The sequence below is a fragment of the Tetrao urogallus genome, assembly GCF_951394365.1.
Source record: "Tetrao urogallus genome assembly, chromosome: 2".
Taxonomy (NCBI): Eukaryota; Metazoa; Chordata; class Aves; order Galliformes; family Phasianidae; genus Tetrao; species Tetrao urogallus.
In genome coordinates, this window is record NC_136814.1 from 27,245,456 (window position 1) to 27,267,312 (window position 21,857).

Consider the following 21,857-nt stretch of genomic DNA (forward strand, 5'->3'; position numbering starts at 1 on the left):
CTGGGGGTAGCGCGAGGGACGAGACCGGCGGGGGTGGGCGGGAGGATAACGGGGAAGGGTGGAGGCGGCCGCTGGAGCTCCGTGCGGGAGCGCGGTGGCTGCGGGGTGCCGCGTTTGGCGGCGGACCGAAGCCGAGTTCCGGTAGGGCGGAGGGGAGCGCGGTACGGCGGGGCCGAGGTTGCGGCCTTCCCCTCCGCCGAGTTTCCCGGCACCAGTCAGAGCCCGGATCGCTGTGCGGGGCTGGGGCGCAGCGCCGTTCTGCTTAAAGTCTTTCCCTCCTCGCTGCTGCTTTGCTTTCTTCTTTCCCCCTTAGGAGAAGCAGCTGTGCGATCTGTTGCACGGACGTTGCATCCTGATGCTGTCTTGAAAGCTGGGTTTCTCACGGTGACTTCGGAAGAGTGTTCTTGCCGTCGGTTATTTGCTCTATAGTCTGTTCTACCAGTCTGTTGCTGCCCAAAGCTGAGAGTTTCTCCCCACAGCTTGTGTTTGGGAGCCTTCCCGGTGCTGTGAGGACGATCCTGTGTCACAATGCTGCGCTACTGGGGCGAGATCCCGGTGCCATCCAACCAGGCCAACCGCAGCTCTTTTGACCTGCTGCAGCGGGAGTTCCGCACAGTGGAGGTGCAGGACCCTCCTTTGCACCAGCCGTCAGCCAACAAACCGCGGCCCACCACCATGCTGGATGTCCCCTCCGAGCCCTGCAGCCTCACCATCCACACCATTCAGCTCATCCAGCACAACCGGCGGCTGCGCAGCCTCATCGCCATGGCCCAGGCACAAAACCAGCAGCAAGCGGAGGGCATCAAGACAGAAGACAATGAACCTCTGCCTTGTCGTCCAGCCTCGCCGCCTCTCCCTGATGACCTGCTTCCTCTGGACAGCAAGCCCCCCAAAATGCCATTCCAGCTGAGGCACAGTGACCCAGAGAGTGATTTCTACAGGTGTGTGGTATTTCCTTGGCTTCTTTCAAGTTGGAAATTAGGAAAAATTTCTTCTCAGAAGGATCAGTGAAGTGTTGGAACGAGGCTGCCTAGGGAGGTGGTATAGTCATCGCCATCCTTGGAGGTGTTGAAGAAGTATGCGGATGTGGCAGTGGGGGACATGGCTCATGGGCATGGTGATGTTGGGTTGGTGGTTGGACTGGCTGACCCTAGAGGACTTTCCAACCTTAATGATTCCACGAATCCTGTCTGCAGGACAGCTGAGTGTTCTTAAATATATATGCTGTTTTGTCAGTTCCCTAAGGCTGATGAATTGTATGTAAAGAATAAAATAGGCCTAGGAACAGAAAGATTGAGATGCACGCAACATACAGTTTGTTTAAAACAAGTGTGTCTTTGCTTTCTGTCTATAAAATGCAGATGTGTAGTGCTGATTTCTGTCTCATTAGCACTCAGCTTAATGGTTGTTTTGCCATCTTCAATGGTATTTTGATAAAGCTAGTTATTGAATGCGAAGTCTTTCATGTTTAGGTCACTTACTATTAGACTGTCTGTATTCTGACAATTCAGAAGATACACAACTGGGTGTTGGCCCTTTAGGTTCTGAGAATATGCTTTGTTAATTAGTAACTTGTAAGATTTCAGTGCCCAAGGATGAATGGTGTTGCCATCTCATCCTACTGTCAGTGTTTGTGGCCTGGTCAGAGATGGCAGTGAGTACTGGTGAAGGTAGTTCCTGTCTCTCCAATGCTGGTTCCGCCAGCCAAAGACTTAAGGAAATAGAAAGGAAGGTTGCATTGCTCCTTTGCAACTGATCTTTGTTTACACAATATTGCCACCTCCTCCTTGCCAACTCTCTGATGAACACTACATTCACACGGAGATGCTCCATTTTTTGCAGGGTCTCATGGTACCTCTTAGACCATGCATTTAAATTCACAGGTTAATCCTCACTGTTCTTAAGGCTGCTCTAATAAATGTGATATAGGAGAAAACAATATCTTTCATTTATTTTCAAATGTGGAAAGCTTACATCCATGAAATATAATCGGTTAAATGTGTCAGATCTTTTATGGCCTGGATAACATTCAGTGATTTTTTTATTGAAAGATGTTCCTTTTGGTAACATAGTCTCTCTGCATAGTGGAGCAAGACTTTAGTGCTGTTTTTGGAGGAACATTATGTCCTGGTTTCAGTTGGGATAACAATTTGAATATTTCAAGCTTGAATTCCTGTAGTATTCCTGAGTGGATTGCCATCTGGTCCTGGTGATTTGCAACTGTTGATGTTACAGTTCTTGGAATACACAATAGGGGATTAACGTTTGATTTTGGCTGGTATAGAAACAGAAGGTAACCCTAAATTATCACCTTCATCCTTCTGGGATGAAATAAAGTGATTTGCCTGAAGGGATGAAGGGATATCCCATGTGTATAAGCTTGAGCCCTGTGCCTCCTGCTCCTTATTGCGTTACGGTTTGTAGAGCTGAAGTAGCCTTGTGTACCTTACAGTCTGCTGTGCTGACCTTTCTAATGCCTTTCGCTGTAACTTTAAATTTTCAGTGGCCCTAACCGTGGTCTGGGGGCCGCTTTGCCCTTTTATTGTCCCTTGGGAGTCTCCGAGGTGCTAATAAACAAATGTTATTTAACAGTCAACCACATGGGGGAGTTTAAGGACTAGATTGCAATAAGTAGATGGGCGGTTTGGAAATGGATCACTTTGTGGCCGACTGATTTAGTGTGAGCCGTAGTACAGAGTAGAATTTAACTATATGCCTGCTAAACCAAACACATTTCTGCTTTTCCAGGAGGCAAGCTTTTGGTTTGCTGTTGCATATTTGCTGTTTTAAGCAAATGACCTACAAGATTTGTCAGTGCTTGTTTTTAGTGGGTAAAACAATCAAGGGAGGGACTGTTCCTCTTTTTGCCAAAACATGATATTGCTTGATTTTATGATGCCTTTTGTGTGTCATTGCCAGAGCTACAGTGTTAGACTAAATGCATATTTTAGTTTCATTTTCTTTAGTAGTAACTTCAGTCTCAGAAGCAGTGTGTAGGTATGTTTGTCCGTAGGAAGAAAGGAAGAGTGGCCAGCCTGAATTAGACCACAAGTTTCTTTAATATAGCCGTGTTCTCTTCTTTTTCCCTGTTATTCATTTTTTCCTTTGAGCTCACAGCCTTGTCTTTTATTTCAACAATGTTAACCTCTTGGTTAATTTTTTTTTCTTCTTTTTTTTTTGTAGCACATTCTGCCCCACACCATACCTGTAATCCCTGTTTCCACATCCCTTTTGTGGTGAGGAGGAGGCAGAACCTAATTTACTGCTACTTTTCAGTTTTCTGGCCTTTTCAACCCCTTTCAGAAATCTGTGCCAGCAAGAAATTTAATTAGGACTCTGTTCATTTTCTGCATTTTTTAGGCTGTGGATAAATATGTGGGAAAAAAAATTTGACTCTGGCACAGGTCCTTGAGGAATGCCCTTAGCTTTCCAATGTAGATCTCTTATATACTTGCTTGTCAATGGCTTTGGAGGGCTGTGGAAGGCTTGTGAAGCAGGTTTTCCACTTACAGGAGCTGTCTGGAGTCTTTCTGAAGGTATCACATTTACCCATCTGTCCTCTAACTCTGTTCTTATCATTTCTGTGAATTTTCCTGATGTACCAGAATAGTACAGGCTTACCAGCCTATTTTTTACCAGCCTTTTTTTTTTTTTCCCTCTGAGTACATTGAAAGAGTATTATCACACTTCCTACCTTCTGGTTCTCATGGGCCGTGGCACCTTAAAGCAAGAGGTGATTCACCACAGCTATTCAGATGTTTCATCCCTGAATTTCTGTAGTATTCCTGGGTGGATTGCCATCTGGTCCTGGTGATTTGCAACTGTTGATGGAATACACGAATACACCGTTCTTGGAATACACGATAGGAGATTAACATTTGATTTTGGCTGGTATAGAAGCAGATGGTAAATTCAAAGCATAGTTGATGAGGAATAAGTAAGGAACTGTAAACTTACAACTGCCATTTCAACAGGAGATTCTTACCGTAATATGGCTGTTAGCTCTTCCTTCCTCTCTGTTCAGCTTCCCCCTATTAATATGGATCCATTGTCGAAAGAAGCCTAACTTACTAATTATACTGCTCTCCAGAGGATTTTTTTCGTGTGTGTGTACATGGTTGCTTTCTTAACGGATTTCTCTGTCATTCTCTCATTTGTGTTCCTGACCACATCACGTTTGCACTTTGTATTGAACTGAGAATTGAACTGGGAGCTCGCAGTGGGATGAGAGCTCATGGCAGAAGGTCTAATAGTTAAATGTTTGTACAGAAGTAGGGAAGTGCATGTTGGTGGGATAGCAGGATTAGCGTTGAGGGGGATTTGGAGTAGTAGAAATCAGAGCAGGCAGAACATGCTTAGCCTGTTGGATAAAGCATTTCAGTTCCACCTCCTAAACTTTATGGCATTCTGCGTTGTCCCACTGGGACCCAATTTATTTTCCAAATGTTAGCTATTACCTGTTGCCATTATCTGCTGAACAGTTTCTGTATATACCTGGGCATCCTCCTGCAGACAAAGCAGAGCTATTTGAAAATAGGCTTACTCAGGATGAGGCAGAAAGAAGCCCTTTCCCAAAAGGAAGCTTATTTTTCATTTTGAATTGGTGTTTTTGTTCACCAATACGCTCTGATTAGTATAATCTCTTTTTTTCCCCCCAATGTTGTCCTTTATTTTATCGTGTTGGGAAAAATGGCTTGATGCACCTAATTTGGTAGAAATTCAACTCTACGATGAAATGTTTCCTAAAACTAATGTGTTCATAAGAAAACAATCCCTCCCTCCATCTGCCGCTAGCTTATGCTCTCCTATGTGGGAGAAGAGCACTTCAGTCCATTACCGCAGGTGAGTAAACCTCAGCTGTTGATGTTTGGGCTGACTCAGCCCAAACACTTTCCCTGAGGTGGCACAGCAAATGGACCATAAGGTCTCCTTTCCTTTCAGAAAAAAGTCTTTACAGGAGAGGAGCTGGGGTGAATAGACTGTGGTGCTCTGGGGGCTGGCTGTGTGTCATGTTAACTGGCTGAGGAAACGAGCCTTTTGTGAGTTCTGAAACCTTATGAATAATGAAAATGAGCCCAATTGGTGTAAACTGGTCATTTTTTCTCATGTGTTGGTGTAAAGTTGTACGTGTTGCACGTGGGTTGGTAACAGTAGAAGAGGGCTCAGCTTTTGGACCGGATGAATTTGTTGTATCTTGGCAGGTTGATTTCTGTCTGGAATGTCATCTGGTGTTAGTGACCCATGGAAATGGCCATGGAAATTTGGGAATATGAAACTGAAGAGTGAGAAGGTGGCCAGTGTTTGTGATAAGTTTCATACTGTATCCTCCATAGGGATGATCACCTCTAAGTCATAGGCCTACCTGCTGGTCTTGTTAATCTCTAGGCTTGGTTTCAGGTGGCAGCTAGATGAAGAGCCTTTTGGTAAAGCAGCAAGTACTGCAGAGAATGGCATTCTGCATAGTAGTATTTGGGGAGCTGCTTGTGGAGCTGTTGGGCATCTGGATGAGATCTAAGACCAGTGCACTTTACCTGTGATGACTGGAGGAAAGAAGTTTGCTGGGAAGACTTGGCATTAGCTGTTCTCAACTTAAATGTGTCTGTATGCCCATTTCTGTTTATTTTTCATCTTATTAGATGGTACCTGGAAGTTAAAGGAGATGAAGAACAAAGATATTGTTGTTTTCTGTTAATGTCTATAGCAGTGTTTCCTTTTTTTTTTTTTTTCCTGTCTAATCAGGTTTTTAATCATCTTCCCTTTATTGTTTGCCGTGGAAAACAGGAAATCAAAGGAAGGAAAAATAAGAAAAACAAAACAAAATTGATTGACCTTAGCAAGAACAAGAAGTGGGGAGTTGGATTTGAGTACAGTACCTGAAATTTCTTTTCTCTCTGTCTTTAATTGATTAGACTTCAAGTTGATTATATCCCTTTCAGCACAGTGACCTAGCTGCATTTTAATGCTGGCAATTAGTTTCTTCTCCTCTAGGAATTTAAAAGAGGTATGACATTCTGTGCTGCTTCCTGAACAGTGATATGCATTCCTATATGCATATTCACTTCAGAATTGGCTGAATATTCTGCTTGGGCTGCCACGTTCTGTGTCTAGCGCTTAAGTTTGCCCATAATGCTTTGTATGACTGACAAACCATCAGTAGCAGCTATTTACTTCTGTATTAATTGTAAACTAGTGTTTAATGTTTTTGGTACCAGTTTTGGTACCGTTTTGGTACCAAAATCCCTTCCTAGGTGCACATTTTGATGGCTGCTTTCCAGTTGTTTTTCTTTCTTTCTTCCTCCTCCCACTCTGCCTCCCCCCCCCACCTCCCTTTTTTCCCTTTTTTTTCTTTCGTTGTTGTTGTTGTTGTAACCTCCTTTTCCCAGCACTGTATGAGTTGTACAGCTCTTTGTAAGCTGCAGAAATCTGTCCCTGAGAGATGGAGGGCATAGTTAGGGAGATGTAAAAACAGCACGGATGACACTTGGTTTAGAAGGGTACTGATGAGCTTTTAATTCATTTTGTCAGAGCACCGGCTGTTTTCTTTCCTTAGTACTCACATAATTGAGTAGGAAACTGGGATGTGAGTCATTTTCCAGCAATTAATGACTGGGATGAATCCATGACCTGAGATCCACATGCTGTTCTTAATATCCACTTAGTAATATCGTCACCTGCAGCTCTTAATATAGTGCGCTTGCCACCCCTCTGCCTCTTTACTTGAATAAGCAGAAAGTGTTGAGCTAAGCTGGTTCTTTAAAATGAACCTCTGGGCTTTGGTTCTCATAGCTCTGAGCTTAACCTCCCATTGTCAGTTCTCTGTAATGTTATCTTTTTCTACTGCTATGTTTCAGTATGGGTCAGTTCTGAGGATCAGCGGGAGCTGTGGCTCTGTGACCCAGTGTCTCAGTGAGAATGAAAGATTCTCAATGGCTTGTTGGAGAAGCAGAATAGTGAGAATTTTACCAAGACTACTGCTACCTTCTATGTAAATCATTGGTGTTGTTTAATCAGGTCTTGTTACTGGAGAGGTTGTGTGCAAATAGTGTATGGAGAGTGAGACAAAGTCTCAGAGTGGGCTGAATGAGATGTTGGGAGAAATTGATCAGAAACAAATGAAGGGTGAAATTGCTAGCTTTCTTCAGCCATTGATTCCAAATGGAGTGGAAGAAAGTAAATAAACACCGTACTTAGCAAAAGGATACTTGATTTTTGACATCAGCAGCTGAGGATTGTTATGGGCGAATAAATGGCATACGTTTAATTGTGAGTTTAGAAATATGATAGAAGTGTGTTTACATTTCTTGTTAAAACTTCTCCTAGCTCATCTTCTTTGTTTCCTACGTGGAATATCTGTTTGTTATCACACTGTGTTGAAAAATTTGGTTGCTTGACTGTAACTGAATGATTTGGGAAGTGCTCATGTCAGTTGTGCTGTCTCCTGTGTCCTACACTGTCACGTATTCCTGCTTAGCAGAACAGAGAAGAGAGGTCTCAGGCCCAAGGCCAAGGAATGCTGCTTTCAGGGCAGAAGCTCTGCAGGCTTCCTGGGAGGCTTTGTGTTTACTTGCTGCGTCACAAGTTGGGATACCTAGTTCTCTGTCACGCTCTGTGATTATTGGGAGAAAGGATATGGAAGTGGTCTTTCTGGCTACAGTGTAGCTTTATGAGATGTTCCCATTTCTGACTTTTTATGTGTGTCTTGTGCATTATAAATTCAAATCTTGTCTATCCCAGAAGCCTTTGTATCTGACTATTAGGCCTATGACATCAGAGATAATAAGGAAAAGAAATGTAATTAACTGAGAGGGGAAATGATTTGCATTTGTTATTTAAAATGCCTTTCTTTGTTGTTTGTGTCAAGTACCCATTTAATTCACATCTCTAGGAGAAAAGCTCTTTGGTGGGAAGGGAGTTGCTTAAGGATTCAGAAGATTTGCATCCCACACTTATGAATCACCCAAGGATTCTTATGGCATTAAAAGTGAAAATGGGACTCAGTAGCAGTGATTTTGAGGGAAAGGGAAGGAAAGTTGATAAACCTGTTCTAGATGTATTCTTATGTAATGGAGAAACTGTGGTGAGCTCCAAACAACTTGCTTTCCCTCTGTAGATCATATTGAAAATATGTTTTGAACTGATAAATCATTTGAGTTTCTGCAGATGTGCTCTTTTCCTCCTTTCTGCTTTTTTAGAGGAAAAGGGGAACCTGTGACTGAGCTGAGTTGGTCCTCCTGTCGGCAGCTTCTCTACCAGTCAATGGCCACTATCCTGGCTCACACGGGCTTTGACTGCGCCAACGAGAGCGTCCTGGAGACCCTGACAGACATAGCCCACGAGTACTGCTTGAAGTTCACCAAACTGCTACGCTTTGCTGTGGATCGAGAAGCCCGACTGGGGCACACCCCTTTCCCAGACGTCATGGAGCAGGTCTTTCATGAAGTGGGCATTGGCAGCGTGCTCTCACTGCAGAAGTTCTGGCAGCACCGCATTAAGGATTATCACAGCTATATGCTTCAGGTGAGAGGAGCAGTGGTGTGAGTGGGCTGCATGGCTCAATTGTTTGTTCCCTTAACAGTATGGAGGTTTTCCAATTAGAAAACCTCATGGTATGGAGAAGAGTCACAAAGGAAAGGGGAAATAGGCTTTTTTGGCGGAGATGACTTATTTGTGTCCCTACAGAGGCTAAGAGTGCTGTGTTGATAGTTTGGGTTTAAGGGGAGGCCCCCAGCTGTGTGATGACCCAAAGTCAAAGTAAAGTCAGTAATGACAGATTAACTGAACTTTTTGCTTTAAACGGATGTTTGGCTGCTTACCAGTTCATAAATAAAGGGAGCAAATGAGCAAAAATTACTTAGCTGTACAATGGCTTGTTTTGGCATTAGCAAGGGGTGGTTTGCTTAAGCAATTAGAGTATAAGACTAATACTGTACTGATATGAGTTACTGAACAAGATTATCTATAGGGAACTGTATTTCTGTGGTGAAAGGAGAGGAACTGTTAAATCTCCTGGGAATGAGAGGTGCCCTGTAAATGTAGGTTGTATGAATAAGGGCATAGTTTTTCTTGGTCCATATATTCTGTGGAATTGAATGTGTGTTTTATTTGAGTGACAGAAGAGCTTCAGGAATGCAAGAGTTGATGTGGGAACTTTATTCAAACTCATCAAAAACTGAGATTTGAATCAAGGAGGTGGCCCGTGACCAAAGGCAAAACCTACTACAAATAATCTTTCTCTTCCTCATTGTCATGCTGTTTGAAAGTGCTAGTTGACTCACCTTGGAGCAGCTGCTTGTGCTTCTTCCTATCCCATGGTTGTCACCTTGTGTATTACAGAGGTAGCATAAATCAGAAACACCTATAACTACATGTAGTATGTAAATTGTGATGGACTCTGGCTTGTGCATAAAAATAGCATCATCAAGATTTGTCCTCATTAAAAGTGTTTTTGTTCCAAAGGACTGATTGCATGATTGCATTAGTTAAAAGATACTCTTGTGTTGTTGGGCATTTATTTATTTATTTATTTATTGTCCTCCCTGGTTTGAAGGGCTGTGAAGCTGCTTGTAGTGAATGTTTGCATCCTGATACCTAGGTGTTGTTTCTTTCTGGAATTCAGGTTTTCTGTAGCTGATGTAATTCATCCCGCAGCCAGTTGCTGTCTTTCTTATTGTGGTTTTAATATAGGCTAACGTCCACGCTAACCCTGTGTTTAGAAACTTGTGTTTAGAAGGGGGAAATAAGCTCTGATGTTATTTTTCTTTCTTCTTGTTTAAAAAGGCTTTGGGCTTTTCCTGAACACAGTTGACTGAACATTGGGATTCAAGTGGTACAAACCAGTACTTGTTACAAGCAGACTAAATCTGGAAGTCTTAATTTAATTGCTTACAGTTTTAACACTTCTAGAAGCAAGGAGATTGTTCCAAATCTCATTCCTGCATTTCAGTGGTCTGGAGAAAAATGCTTTTTTTTTTTTTTTTTTTTTTGCTATGAATCTTATTGAGGGTAACCAGGCTTTGCTAGTGATGACTATAGAACCTAATGAATTTCTGATCTTGTTTCTTAATGCTGGAGTAAGTTTTAGTACTGATAGACAGAAAAACCTTAGAGGTACAACCGAAGAATAAAACTGAGGTACTTCTGTCTTGATTTTTTCCTTTGCTTAAATTTCTGGGCCTCATAGTTTTTGTCTGTGAAATAAATCTGCTCGTGTATATCAAGCAGATGTGTTAAGGAATTAAGCCTTCTTTTAAAGTTCCTTGATAAGGGTAGAAGGTTAACTTAAAGGGGGAAAGGATCTTTTTTTTTCCTGTAGCTGACGACTCTGTACTTGTTCAGCCACATCAGACAATAATACTCAAGTGGAAAGCACACTGCAATGTAACTGTCATCAAAGTCTCTGAAATCACTGTGACCTTTCCTGTCTCTCTTTTTTTTTTTTTCTATCTTCCCTGATCTTTGACAGGTTAGCAAGCAGCTCTCTGAAGAGTATGAGAAGATTGTCAACCCTGAAAAGGCAGCAGAAGACACAAAGCCTGTGAAGATTAAGGAGGAGCCTGTTAGTGATATCACTTTCCCCATAAGTGAGGAGCTGGAAGGAGATCTTGCTTCTGGTGACCAGTCTTTGCCTGTTGGAGTTCTCGGAGCTCAAAGTGAGAGATTCTCTGCAAATTTGGAAGTAGAAGCTTCCCCACAGACTTCAGGTAGTTGCTTGTTGTTACTACAACAAACAGTCCATCAGCTGTTCCGTGTGATCAGGTAGTGACAGGACAAGAGGGAACAGTTTCAAACAAAAAAAGGGGAAATTTAGATAAGATGTTAGGAGGAAATTCTTCATTAAGAGGATGGTGAGGTACTGGAACAAAATGCCTATGGGTGCTCCATTCCTGGTGCTGGTTAAGGCCAGCTTGGATGGATCTTTGAGTAACCTGGTCTAATGGAATGTGCCCTGTCCGTGGCAGGGAGTTTGGAACTAGATGATCTTTGATGTTGCTTCCAAGCCAAATCATTTCCCCTGAAGAACACAAAATGGTTTGTTTATATGGTGCTTATTTTTAGGGGATGGTCATTCTTGGCTTTGTTACTAGTAGCTGTGAGCACTGGAGTCTTTCTCCCAGTCTGATGTAAGGAAGACAGAAATAACCAGAGTTCTATTCTCATTCCTACTCAGGAGGAAAAGGAGTGCAGGTGGGGTCTTCTTTGTTTCTTTGTTTTAGTTTGGTTTTGTACTTTTTTTTCTGAGTAGTCTGGAATTCTTGTCCAGAGTTTCGTGTTACTGAGATATTGAAGGCTTGTGACTAGAGTAAAGTCAGGAGTCTGTGTAGGCACTGAATGAGTTTGGAAAATACTAACGATTCTTGTGCAGACTTCTGTATTTGGAAGACATCCTGGTAGTCACAGCCATTGCTTTATGAAAGTTTATCCTTGATTTAAGTGAACTGTACTTGTGGGAGTCTCTTGTCCTCTTGCAAGTTTCCTGAAAGCCTGCTGTAGTTAGCTGCCACCATGGAAAGTGAAACAATGAGTGGAGTTGTTATGGAGTCTGTCCTCTGTTTCTCAAAGTCATCCCTGTGTGTTGGCATTGAAGCATGCTGGTGGCTGACACTAAACAGTCTGCTGCTGCTGTACTGTTTCTGTGTCTATATAGGCCAATTTTATTCTCTGCACCTTCTGATAGCACTGAGTTTTACAGAAAGTGAAGTCAACGTTCTTTCCTCAAAAAACAAATGGTGTTTTTTTGGTGGGTTTTTTTTTTTTTTTGGTAGAACCTTCTGAGCTTTACCAGTCTTTGCAATAATAAATGTTTCCCTTAAAAATCTGGTTTAAAAACAATGAAATATTAACCTTAACATATGTATTATGTATCGAGGGCAGAGTGTACCTCTCAGTTCCTTAGCTTTTTTAAAAAATAGCATATTCTGTTGAATTAAAAAAAAAAAAACAACAACAAAAAACAAACAGGAGCAACAACACAGAACGTCCACAGATCCATCTGATGTGTTTCTAAAAGCTTACATTGTTTTCCATTATACTTCTGAGATGTGAAGCAGTCACGTTTTTGCAGAAGAAAGAATAGCAGGTTCTTCTGGCCCATCTGGGGTTGCAAGTGATTCATCTGAAAAGTTTGGTATAGCATCTACCACTTGAGACTCAGAGGTTAGCATGCTAGCTGTATATTAAATGTCTTTTGCCTCTCTGATACCGAATTGATGTTTTCTAATTAAGAATACAAGTGCTCTGTTCCTCTCTGAAAATCCCTCTTCACTTCACAAGGGTCTTTGGAAGTCTCATTGCTGTTAAGAAGTCCCAGTCTAGAGATGGGCAGGCTGGAGAGTGTAATATCACCAGACGTGAGAGAAAGCTGCTGCAATTAGGACACCATCAGCTCAAATATGCAAATGTGAGACCTGTAGAGAGGGCAGCAGTGCAACGGTGTCAGATGGCAGAATGTCCTTTCAGCCTTCTCTGTTCTGCATGTGTTTTTGCTTATGCCAGAGGTTACAGCTGTGGGCTAGCTGCTTAATTTCAGTGCAGCTGGAGAAGTAGAGGCCAAATTGGAGATCTTGTTCCTCCACCCAGACAGACAAATGAGGATTAGCTCATTTGTAAAGTACTTGGAAGTTGAAGTGCTTTGAAGATGAAATGTGCAGTGTCACCGCTTAAGTACTGTTAGTCCTTGGTGGCACTCTTGATGACAGATAGTAGAGCTGAAGGGAATAAGGTTGAGCAATGCAGAGCAATTGATGAAAGAAAGAAACAATAAGTTTAGTGAGCACCTTTGATTATAGTGCAGGCTGGAGCTGCAACTCTGTGGAAGTAACAGCATTTTAATGATGTGTCCACTGTTGTTGAGAGGAATACATTCACTTGTGGTTAACAGAAAAATAACTTTTCAATAAGGCAGCTGGACATCAGCAAGCACTTCAGCTCTGGCTCGCTGTCTGACTACTGAACTGATGCAGGTTGTGTTTTCTGCCCTTGTCACCTAAGCCCTGGTATGGGCTGCATGGCTATTGAAAAGATTCCCAATCCATACATAAGAGAAAGTTCACAGTACAGACAAGTTGGAAGACTTGTTCTTGGTGTAACTAGTTGGTAGTGAGGGAATATTGATAGGCATATTTTAGTAACAGAGAATAGTAATGGTACATACGAGAGGTTTGGTTGTGACTTAAACAGTTGCAAAGCTTAATAAAACCTAGTTTCTTAGTTTGTGTTACTATCCGCATGAATTTAACCCCTCAAAAGAGGGATCAGATGTAAAGTGAGAGAAGATTTTAGGCTTTGGTAAGATTTGGGCTCATTATGTGCGTGTCAGCAAGGGGCCCAATTAGTGTGTTTTTAATAGGATTTTTGTCTCTCTTAAAACTTTAAATAAGAAGATATAATGCAATCTGTAATTACTACTCTTGGGGACAAAGCATTTGCTGTTTTTAAGAAGCAAGGTTTCATAATCTTAGAAAATCCTCAGTCTGCTCACAGTTTGCACACTAGTCCAAATGAAAAACAAAACAAACAGCAACACATTACACTAGCATGGATTGGCCTATCTTCCTCTGCAGGATGAATTAAAAATGGGAAGATTCCTCTTGAGTGTCTGGCCACCCGTGTGATAAGAAGTCATTCATTGTTGCTGTCAAGTTACGTTCAAACAGGTTTTGGAGGAATTAAACATTTATGGCCTATGTTTTGAACCATACTAATGGCTTAGAAGGGGGTGGATTTATTACTTCTTATCTGCAGTAAATGCTCTCCCTCAGATCTGTTACTCCTGTTAGAAGTTAGGAGAAAAGGGAGCATGCAAATGACACAGCGCAAAGATTTGCTTTGGATCGCTAATCCAACTTTCACAAGCATCCTGAAGATGTTTGTGGTCCAAGATTTGAAAAGTTGTTACTAATTTTTTTTTCATTTCTTGGTTTTTTTTTTTGTTTGTTTGTTTTTTGTTTTTTGTTTTTTGTTTTTTACATTTACTATTAGGAAGCCCCACATCCATTCTGAGTTAAATAGTGCAAATCTGAGCAAGCTTGAAATACTGTAGCTTTACCATGACTAAACTATGTTACAATGGTGTTGATAAGGCTATGTGCATGAAGAGTGCAGTGAGGGAGCAGGGAAGAGCAGGTTGAGTATTAGGAAAAGTTAATTCTCTGAAAGTGTGGTCAGGCACTGCAATGGGCTGGGAGGTGGTGGAGTCACTGTCCCTGGAGGTGTTCAAGAAATGTTTAGGTGCTGTACTGAGGGACGTGGCTTAGTGGGGAGATATTGGTGATAGGTGGACGGTTGGAGTGGATGATCTTGGAGATCTTTTTCAACCCTGGTGATTCTATGATTCTATGGTAGGAATCCAAGGAAGATTCTGCAAGTTAATTTAGATAAAATATTCAATGGTTTTTTTCTGTGTTTTAATGGAATTGTTTTAATCAGCCATTTAAAAAAAAATCCATATGATTCCCTGGACTGTTTAACTTCCTTCTTTGTAAAATGACCTGGGACTCACCATGTACCTGTTTCCAGTCTCCAGCCTCCTTGCACAGATTTCCCCTATCTGAGAACAGCCGGGGTTTACCTTGACATAATGGGAGGCAGTGAAAAGCAGTGCTTCCTATCAGCAGCTGCAGAGCCACAGCAGGACACACGGCTTTCACCCCTCTTGGCCCCTGGGTTGATGGCCGTCCCTGGCTGAAGCCATGTAGGCCTGGCTGCTGCTTGCAAGGTGGGGCCTGCATTGATTCTGATAACTGGATACAGGGCATGAGAAAACTGCACAAGGCTGTGTCAGGGGAGATAAGACTGGATATTAGGATAATTGTTTTTACCATGAGAGTGGTCACATTCTGGAACAGACTTCCAAAAGAGGTGTGTTCAGGGGTTGTTTGGATAATGTCCTCATTAATATACTTTAACTTTTAGCTAGCCGTGAAGAGGTCAAGTGGTTGGATCAGATGATCTTTAAAGGTCCCTTACAACCATTCTGTTCCATTCTAAGTCCTACTTGTACAGTGTATAGTCAATGTGCTGTTGGCATACTCATTGCTGCTGAGACACTCCTTCCTTGTTATTTCTAAGTTGTTGTTTCTCGTGAAAGAAGCCACACAGAGAATAGCATTGTATTTGCTCTGAAAGCGTAGCATCATGTTTTTTAGAGCTGGAATTACTGGGCTATTAGAAAAAAAAAACAAGCTAACAGATTTTTTTTTTTTTTAATTTACTGTTTCACAAAAAAAAAAAAGCTGACAGATTTTTTTTTTTTCAATTTATTCTTTCGCACTGGTTGATGGTTATTCTCCAGATAATTTCAGCTGTAGGTTTACTTTTACTTCTTCACTGGTGCCACTGTGCCTTGCATCGGCTTACTGTTTGTAGTTTATTTTTTCACTTGGTTGTTAATGTATGCTTTTTCTTTCTCCAGGGGCTGAGGTAAATGCTTCCCCACTCTGGAACTTGGCACAGGTGAAAATGGAGCCACAGGAAAATGAGGAGGCCAATGTACATGGCCATGGAGTCCTAGGCAGTGATGTCTTTGAGGAGCCTATGTCAGGCATGAGCGAAGCTGGGATAGCACAGAGTCCCAATGGTTCTGAGAGCAGCTATGGTTCTCATTCTGCTGACAGTCTGATGGGATCCTCACCTGTCTTCAACCAGCGCTGCAAGAAAAAGATGAAGAAGATGTGAAGAGAGAGGGCCTTTTTATTTAGTTCTGATGGACTTGAAACAAACCAAGAGAGTTCTATGATGGCTGTGATGCATAAATGGGGCTGGCCCTGGTGTATGAGGAGGCTTGCATGAAATTGTTATGAGAGATTTGATGTGTAGTGCACTTCATCTCCCCTCATAGCTGGCTTCTGTGCTCCATCCTGCCTGACTCATGAGACTGAAGATAACTGGATGCGTTTGAGGGTGTCATGGCTTGCTTTGGCAGACTAATGAGGAAGTTACAAGTAGAAAACAGCCGTGAGGAGATTTGTTAAGTCACAGAATCATTGAATAATTTGGGTTGGAGCTTTCTAGTCCAGCCGAGGCAAATAGAACAGGTTTTCCAGGGCCTTGTCTCATTGAGTTTTGAATAGCTGCAAGAATGGTGAGTGAAAAAAGATGGTGAATGCTCTCTTGGCAACATTTGCCAGCATTTGACTACCCTCATAGGAAAAAGATTATTCTTACATCCGCTGGAATTTTCATGTTTCAACTTGTGTTCATTGTTTCATTTTCTATCACTGTTCATCTCTGAGTTCAGTCTGACTTTGTCTTCTCTAATCTGCATATTAAGTGGTTGTAGATGATGAGATCTCTCCTTAGCTTTTCCTCTTCTTATACCTGTAAAAACCAAGCTCCCTCAGCCTCTCCTTGCCTTGTGCTACAGTCCCCTACCCATCTCAGTGACTTTCCAACAAAATTGCTGCAGTGCCCTTATTGTAATAGGAACCGTGGAAGTGGATAACATCCTCCAGATAAGGTCTCACAAATACAGTATAGAGAGAAATAATAATTTCAACATTCTGGTCACACAACTGCCAACTGTTGCAGGCAGCAAGACAGTCTCAAGTTGAGTTATTTTACTGGGGGAGATCCTTCACTGATGATGATGATCTAGCAAAGATGCTGGAGTGTGGCCTTACGGTGCCATCAGCTAGCTCCTTTGGTGCCTTCAGGTCCATCTTGTCTGTTTACATGGACTTGAGAACGTCTAGCTGGCTGAAGTTCCTGCTAACTCATTCTTCCTTTGCTCTACATAATACCTTGTCCCCTTGCACTCTTCTAGTAGACCCAGGGGGGCAGACCTAAATAGTGAAAATGTATACTTGTGTTGAGTACATCAGTCTCAAATTGCAGCCTTTGTTTCCAGGTTGTCAAACAGCAAACCTGCATTTTCTTCAACCTTTCTTTTACTTCCGTTGCATGTAGAAAAGCCCTTCTTCGCATTTCTGTGTGTTTCGACTCCAGCTGAACTTTGCCTTCCCTAATTCTCTCCCTTCATGCTTGGACTGTGTCTTTATATCCCTCCTGGCCAGCCCATTCTCATTCCCATTTCTGTGTACATTTCTGTGTACATTTCTGTGTACATTTCTGTGTACATTTCTGTGTACTCTGTCGGTGCAAACTTTTCCTTCACTCCTGCTGGATTGAGTGTAGCCACTTCAGGCCAGTTGCTATCTTGACAACTTAGTCTGAAGCAGAATCTGTTTTACTGCTTGCTTTTATGGCTGAGCTGACTGATGACAATTTTTGTTCTGCACAGTCCTCAGTTGATCAACTCAGTCTTTATCTTGATTCAGTGAGTATCTCTCTCAAAAGAAGCTAGCATGAACACGAATCAAGAATGAACAGTCACTTAAACTGGTTTTATACCTGTAACCCACTGGGATGTTTGAGGGAGATTTATCAGACCTCCCATTTGTCCTTAGTATTTGCAGGTTTATCTTTTGAAAGGATGAGCTCCAGGCATAGTATTTTTTTCCCGTTTCCTTATAACATGCCTAGTCTTAGTTCTTTTTTCCAAACTGTATTTCTCTTCCATTTTGCAGAAGTGGAAGCCAAACGTTAAATTCCTCTATGTCTAATAAGAATGTGTAGCTACAAGCTTTTATGGACATTGGAGTTAAAATTGCCCATTGCAGTTTTAAGGGTTCCTCCTGGGAGGTAAATTCTAGCTTTTTGAAGTCTAGTCAGTAGTTGAACAGAGGACCAGTGTATCAGGAAATCTTTATTTTGATTCCCTCTGAGTCACCATTAGGAAAACTGCAAGGCCCCTGTTTTCTCAACTGTAAAAAAAAAAAAAGAATAATAGTATTTGCTACTTAAAAGTCTGTGAGATTTAGTTGCTATTTAAAAAGGTACTTTGTTCCTTTAGAGAGTTTAGTTAGAGCTGTGAGCTTTTCTTCCATGGGAGTATGACTGTTGCTGGCTGGAACATGCTTCCGTGCGCACTGAAATGTTAGTGACCTACATTATACTTGTTTTAAACAAAGCAGCTTATTATAAACAAGTATAGGACAGCTGTGCTATCTGACTGCCATAGTACAAGGAAAGCATTTTAGACGGTGTCCTCTGACTGAACTTTAGACTTCTGCAACTGAATTTGTTGCTCAGGGCCCTATTTGCAGCTGAAAGCAAACAGTCATTTTTAGGTCAACATGGGTCTGACCTAGAAGTAGAAGTCTAAAGGAGGTCAGAAGAGTGTTGTTTTAGAAGTATCTATTTTTCCACTATGCGCCAATAAAGTGAATTGATCTTGATTACCTCAGCTAAAGGCATCCACTCCATCAATATTAGTGAAGCAATCTGAATTCAGCCTTTCCTGTCTTCCTGCTAGGCAGATATTTTTCGTCTTCTTCTACACATTCAGTATTGCTTATCATTGAAATTGTAGTACTGGTCTAAAAGCAGAATGCTCATTTTACTTCAAACAGCAGATCCAGGGTTCTCCACAGCACACAGGATGTGCTAGACCAGGGTCCTGAGGTTCAGCCTGGTTTGGCTCTTGGGTCTGTCCTTAATACCGCATTAGAACAACTGTACATGAAGCATTTGCCAAACTGTTGTGAAATATTTTTGAATTTAGGACACATAAGCAAAGTCCTTTGCACCATTTTCAGGAGCTAGAGGACAGAGTGGCTGCTGTCAGCATGGCTTGCTCATTTGCAAGATCTCAGAGGGGCTAAAAATCTGCTGCTCTCCATGGCTTTAGTTAAACCGCTTAAGCCTCAGTCTTAAGTGCTTTCTTTATATTGCTCAAGTACAGATGCTCTGTCTTACTTTTAATCGTGCTTTCGTATTTCATATCCCCTTTCCACACTCACTTCGCCCTGTTATACACATGCTACAAGCCAAACCTGAACCCTCTATTGATTCAGCTGTGTTGTTGCAGTATAAGGGAGATGTGTTATTGATTCTCTTTGGGAAGCTTGTTTATGCAGGGATTAGAAATGCATCAGCATGGTTTGTACATGTAAAAAGTGGTGGCAGAGTTAAATCTGTACCTTCTGTTTCCCATTATGCTGGGTTGCTTTTGACTTTTGTGCACTGGATGTTTTCTTTTGTGCATATGGAAGCTTTACCTTGTAGGTGAGCCTTTCCCTTCTGAATGTTTGCAGACTTGGAATTTACAGCGCTGTACATCATGCATGAAATAGTGAAATTTCAAATCTAGCACACCAGCTCAGATACATACAGTATGCTCTTCTGACGAATGAAATAAGATTTTACTAGGTGTGAGGAGCTAGTGAGAAGTTCATTGACCATGTAATCCCCAAATTTTAAGCTACACTGAGATTACACAATGGCTTGGAATGAAGCTCTGCTCTCGCAGTTGGTTCTTTTTTTTCTGGTCCCTGGTAAAGTGCTCTGCTGGCCTATCTGCCTCAGAAGTTTACTATTTTGTTCATTCTTTCATCTTTATCCCTTCCCTTTCCTAAGGTGAATGAATGGAAAATTGGAATATGGAGGGTTTAATGCATCCATGTCCAGTAGCACTGATGTCCTTAGAGATTTATTTTGCTATGAATTACTAGGCTTTTGAGGTACTTTGCATGGGAATGATAGAGGATTGCAGGTGAGAGAGTACTGGGCATGATATTTGTTTCCTTTTTTATTCCTTTGAGAAGTTTTACCTGGCGTCCAACAAAGTTCACTGTCAATGTGAAAAGTTTAGCGTAGGTCAGACTATGCTACCTAGTGATTTAATTCTGAGACTATTCATGCTAATTTGAATATGCATAACGCTGTACAGAAAAAGAGATGTTCCCTGCTTAGAAATTTACAACTGAAAAAGAAAATAGGAAAATAAGATTAGATGGGGTAGGTGAGGCCAATCTGATTATATGCTGAATTCTGACACTAATGCTTATGTTATGTGTGAAAGATATTTTACTTAAGATGTTTTTGAACGTGCATGGGAGTGAAATACATGACTTCGTTTGTGTTTATATGGAACAAAATTGCTCAGAAATATTTCAGGCTTTTTTGCTTGTTTGTTTTTGTTTTTTCTCCCCTGCTCTCCTGGAGAGAGTATCTTTGCAATTTCTAAGGAAACAAAAACACTTCTCCAGAAATAAAAATTCTTGAGGTTTTATCTGATTTTTTTTGTTGTTTGTTTGTTTGTTTGCATGGAAGCATGGCATGGTGAATGCAAAGCCCAGTTTTGGAGTTCTGTCTACCCTTGTGTGGAATTTGGAATTGATCTTTTGCAAGCCTAAATAATGCTGACATTATGGAGATTATATTGGTGTTAATATAATAACTAGAGAGATAAGATGTTACTCCAGGATGTGGCTAGGGGAAGTGGAAGTCTTATTTTTTACGGGTGCTACTCCTGGCATGCCCTAGAGGAGATGTTGGTACCACAGTGTTAGTGTTGGCATTCATCTGACATCTCATAAACAGTTTGATATTTCTGAAGCACCACTGCCTAAATTACCAGACTACCTAGGAGCCCTGCTCCAAGCCTTGTGATTTACTCTTTTATGTGCTGGTCTAATTGTGTACATACTGCTTTATTTATCAGGGACCACGATGAATGAAGAATAGGATATTTTCCCCTCTGCGTAGGAGCAACATGTTGGATTTGATAGCCTTGTGAAATGACTGAAAATTTCTTGTCATGAATTAAGAATTAAGATACACACCTGTATTACCTGGGCAGGAGAGTGGGAACAATGACAGTAATAATGCCCATCTTATTTTAAGCAGAGTGGAATCTGTCCTCTGAACCACGTAGAATTGAATTAATTGAACAGTCCGTGGGAGTCTGGGGAGTGCTTTGCACTTTCCTGGAGGAAAAGGACAGTAATTACCAGTTCAGGTTACATGCCTCTGCTTTAAAGCACAAGCCTACTTGTGTCCTGGGTTCACGTCACTCTACCCCAGTGACTGTGCAGTATCACCTGTGTCCTGGAGCCGGTATGCTCTGAATAATCTTCTGTGTCATGGAAGGTGCTCTCAGCTGAATGATCTGATGCCGTATGGACGGCTGCAGGAGTTTAACTACAAACTGTTCAGTGGAACAGAAAGGAGAAACAAATGGGTTTGTGCTATGAATCTATACGGGAAGATCCATATACAGAATGTATGTTTTCCTCCATCTCCTTCCACTGTTTTCCACTGGCCAAGCTTCCAGGCACACACCTCTGGCCAGGCCCAGTAGACATGGAAAGGGCAGACTTGTTCTGCAACACACACCGTGCTGGCAGCTCCAGAGAGGTCCCATCTTGGAGTGCCACAGCATGGGGACTGACTCCATTTCTGGTTGTGCTGCCTCAGCCTTAAGTGTGCTGGCAGCTGGGAGGCAAAGCAAATAATGAGTGAGATCTCAGCAGGGGCATCTCACAAGCTCTCCCATGACTGTGGCTTGCCTCCTGCCCAGAAATGATGCTCAGGGGCTGGCAGGCTGTGTGCCGCGTGGTGGTGCTGGCTGCACGCCATGCAGGGGCTGCCAGCAGCTGCAGATCCTCTCTCCTCCCCAAAAAACACCAGACCCCAAACCATGTCATTTTAACGGCATCTTTTATATGGGAGATTAGAATCGCCTCTGCTTGTTGCTATGGAAACACTGGAGTGAAAGGAAACGACCTCATCATGATTTATGATGAAATCCCTTTGGGGTGGGCTTGCTGCCCCAGCATGCTTGCTGTGGGGGGAACAAGGCTGGGGGATGCCTGGCCTTGGTGTGGGGGTCCTGGAGCCTTGCCTCCTTTGTGCCCTCCTCAGCAGTTTGTCTTCCTCTTGGTCTTTTCCCTTTGGCTCAGCAGGTCAGAAAAGCTCCTGCTGCTGGAGCAGCTTTTTCCCTTGGAAATCAGCTCCAAAGTTGTGGCTGTGTCACTTCTACATGGTGTTCTGAGTGCCTTTGGGAGGGTCACTGCTAT

General features: G+C 42.1%; 1 protein-coding gene across 1 annotated transcript; it reads left to right on the forward strand.

The window, feature by feature from the left end:
• Positions 1-528: 528 nt before the first annotated feature.
• SUPT7L (SPT7 like, STAGA complex subunit gamma) lies at positions 529-15,672 on the forward strand (the record flags this gene model as incomplete). Its single annotated transcript, XM_079532533.1, has 4 exons — positions 529-941; positions 8,193-8,517; positions 10,463-10,700; positions 15,410-15,672. The coding sequence occupies 4 exons, from the start codon at positions 529-531 to the stop codon at positions 15,670-15,672; spliced, it is 1,239 nt and encodes a 412-aa protein (XP_079388659.1).
• Between the last annotated feature and the right edge of the window lie 6,185 nt (positions 15,673-21,857).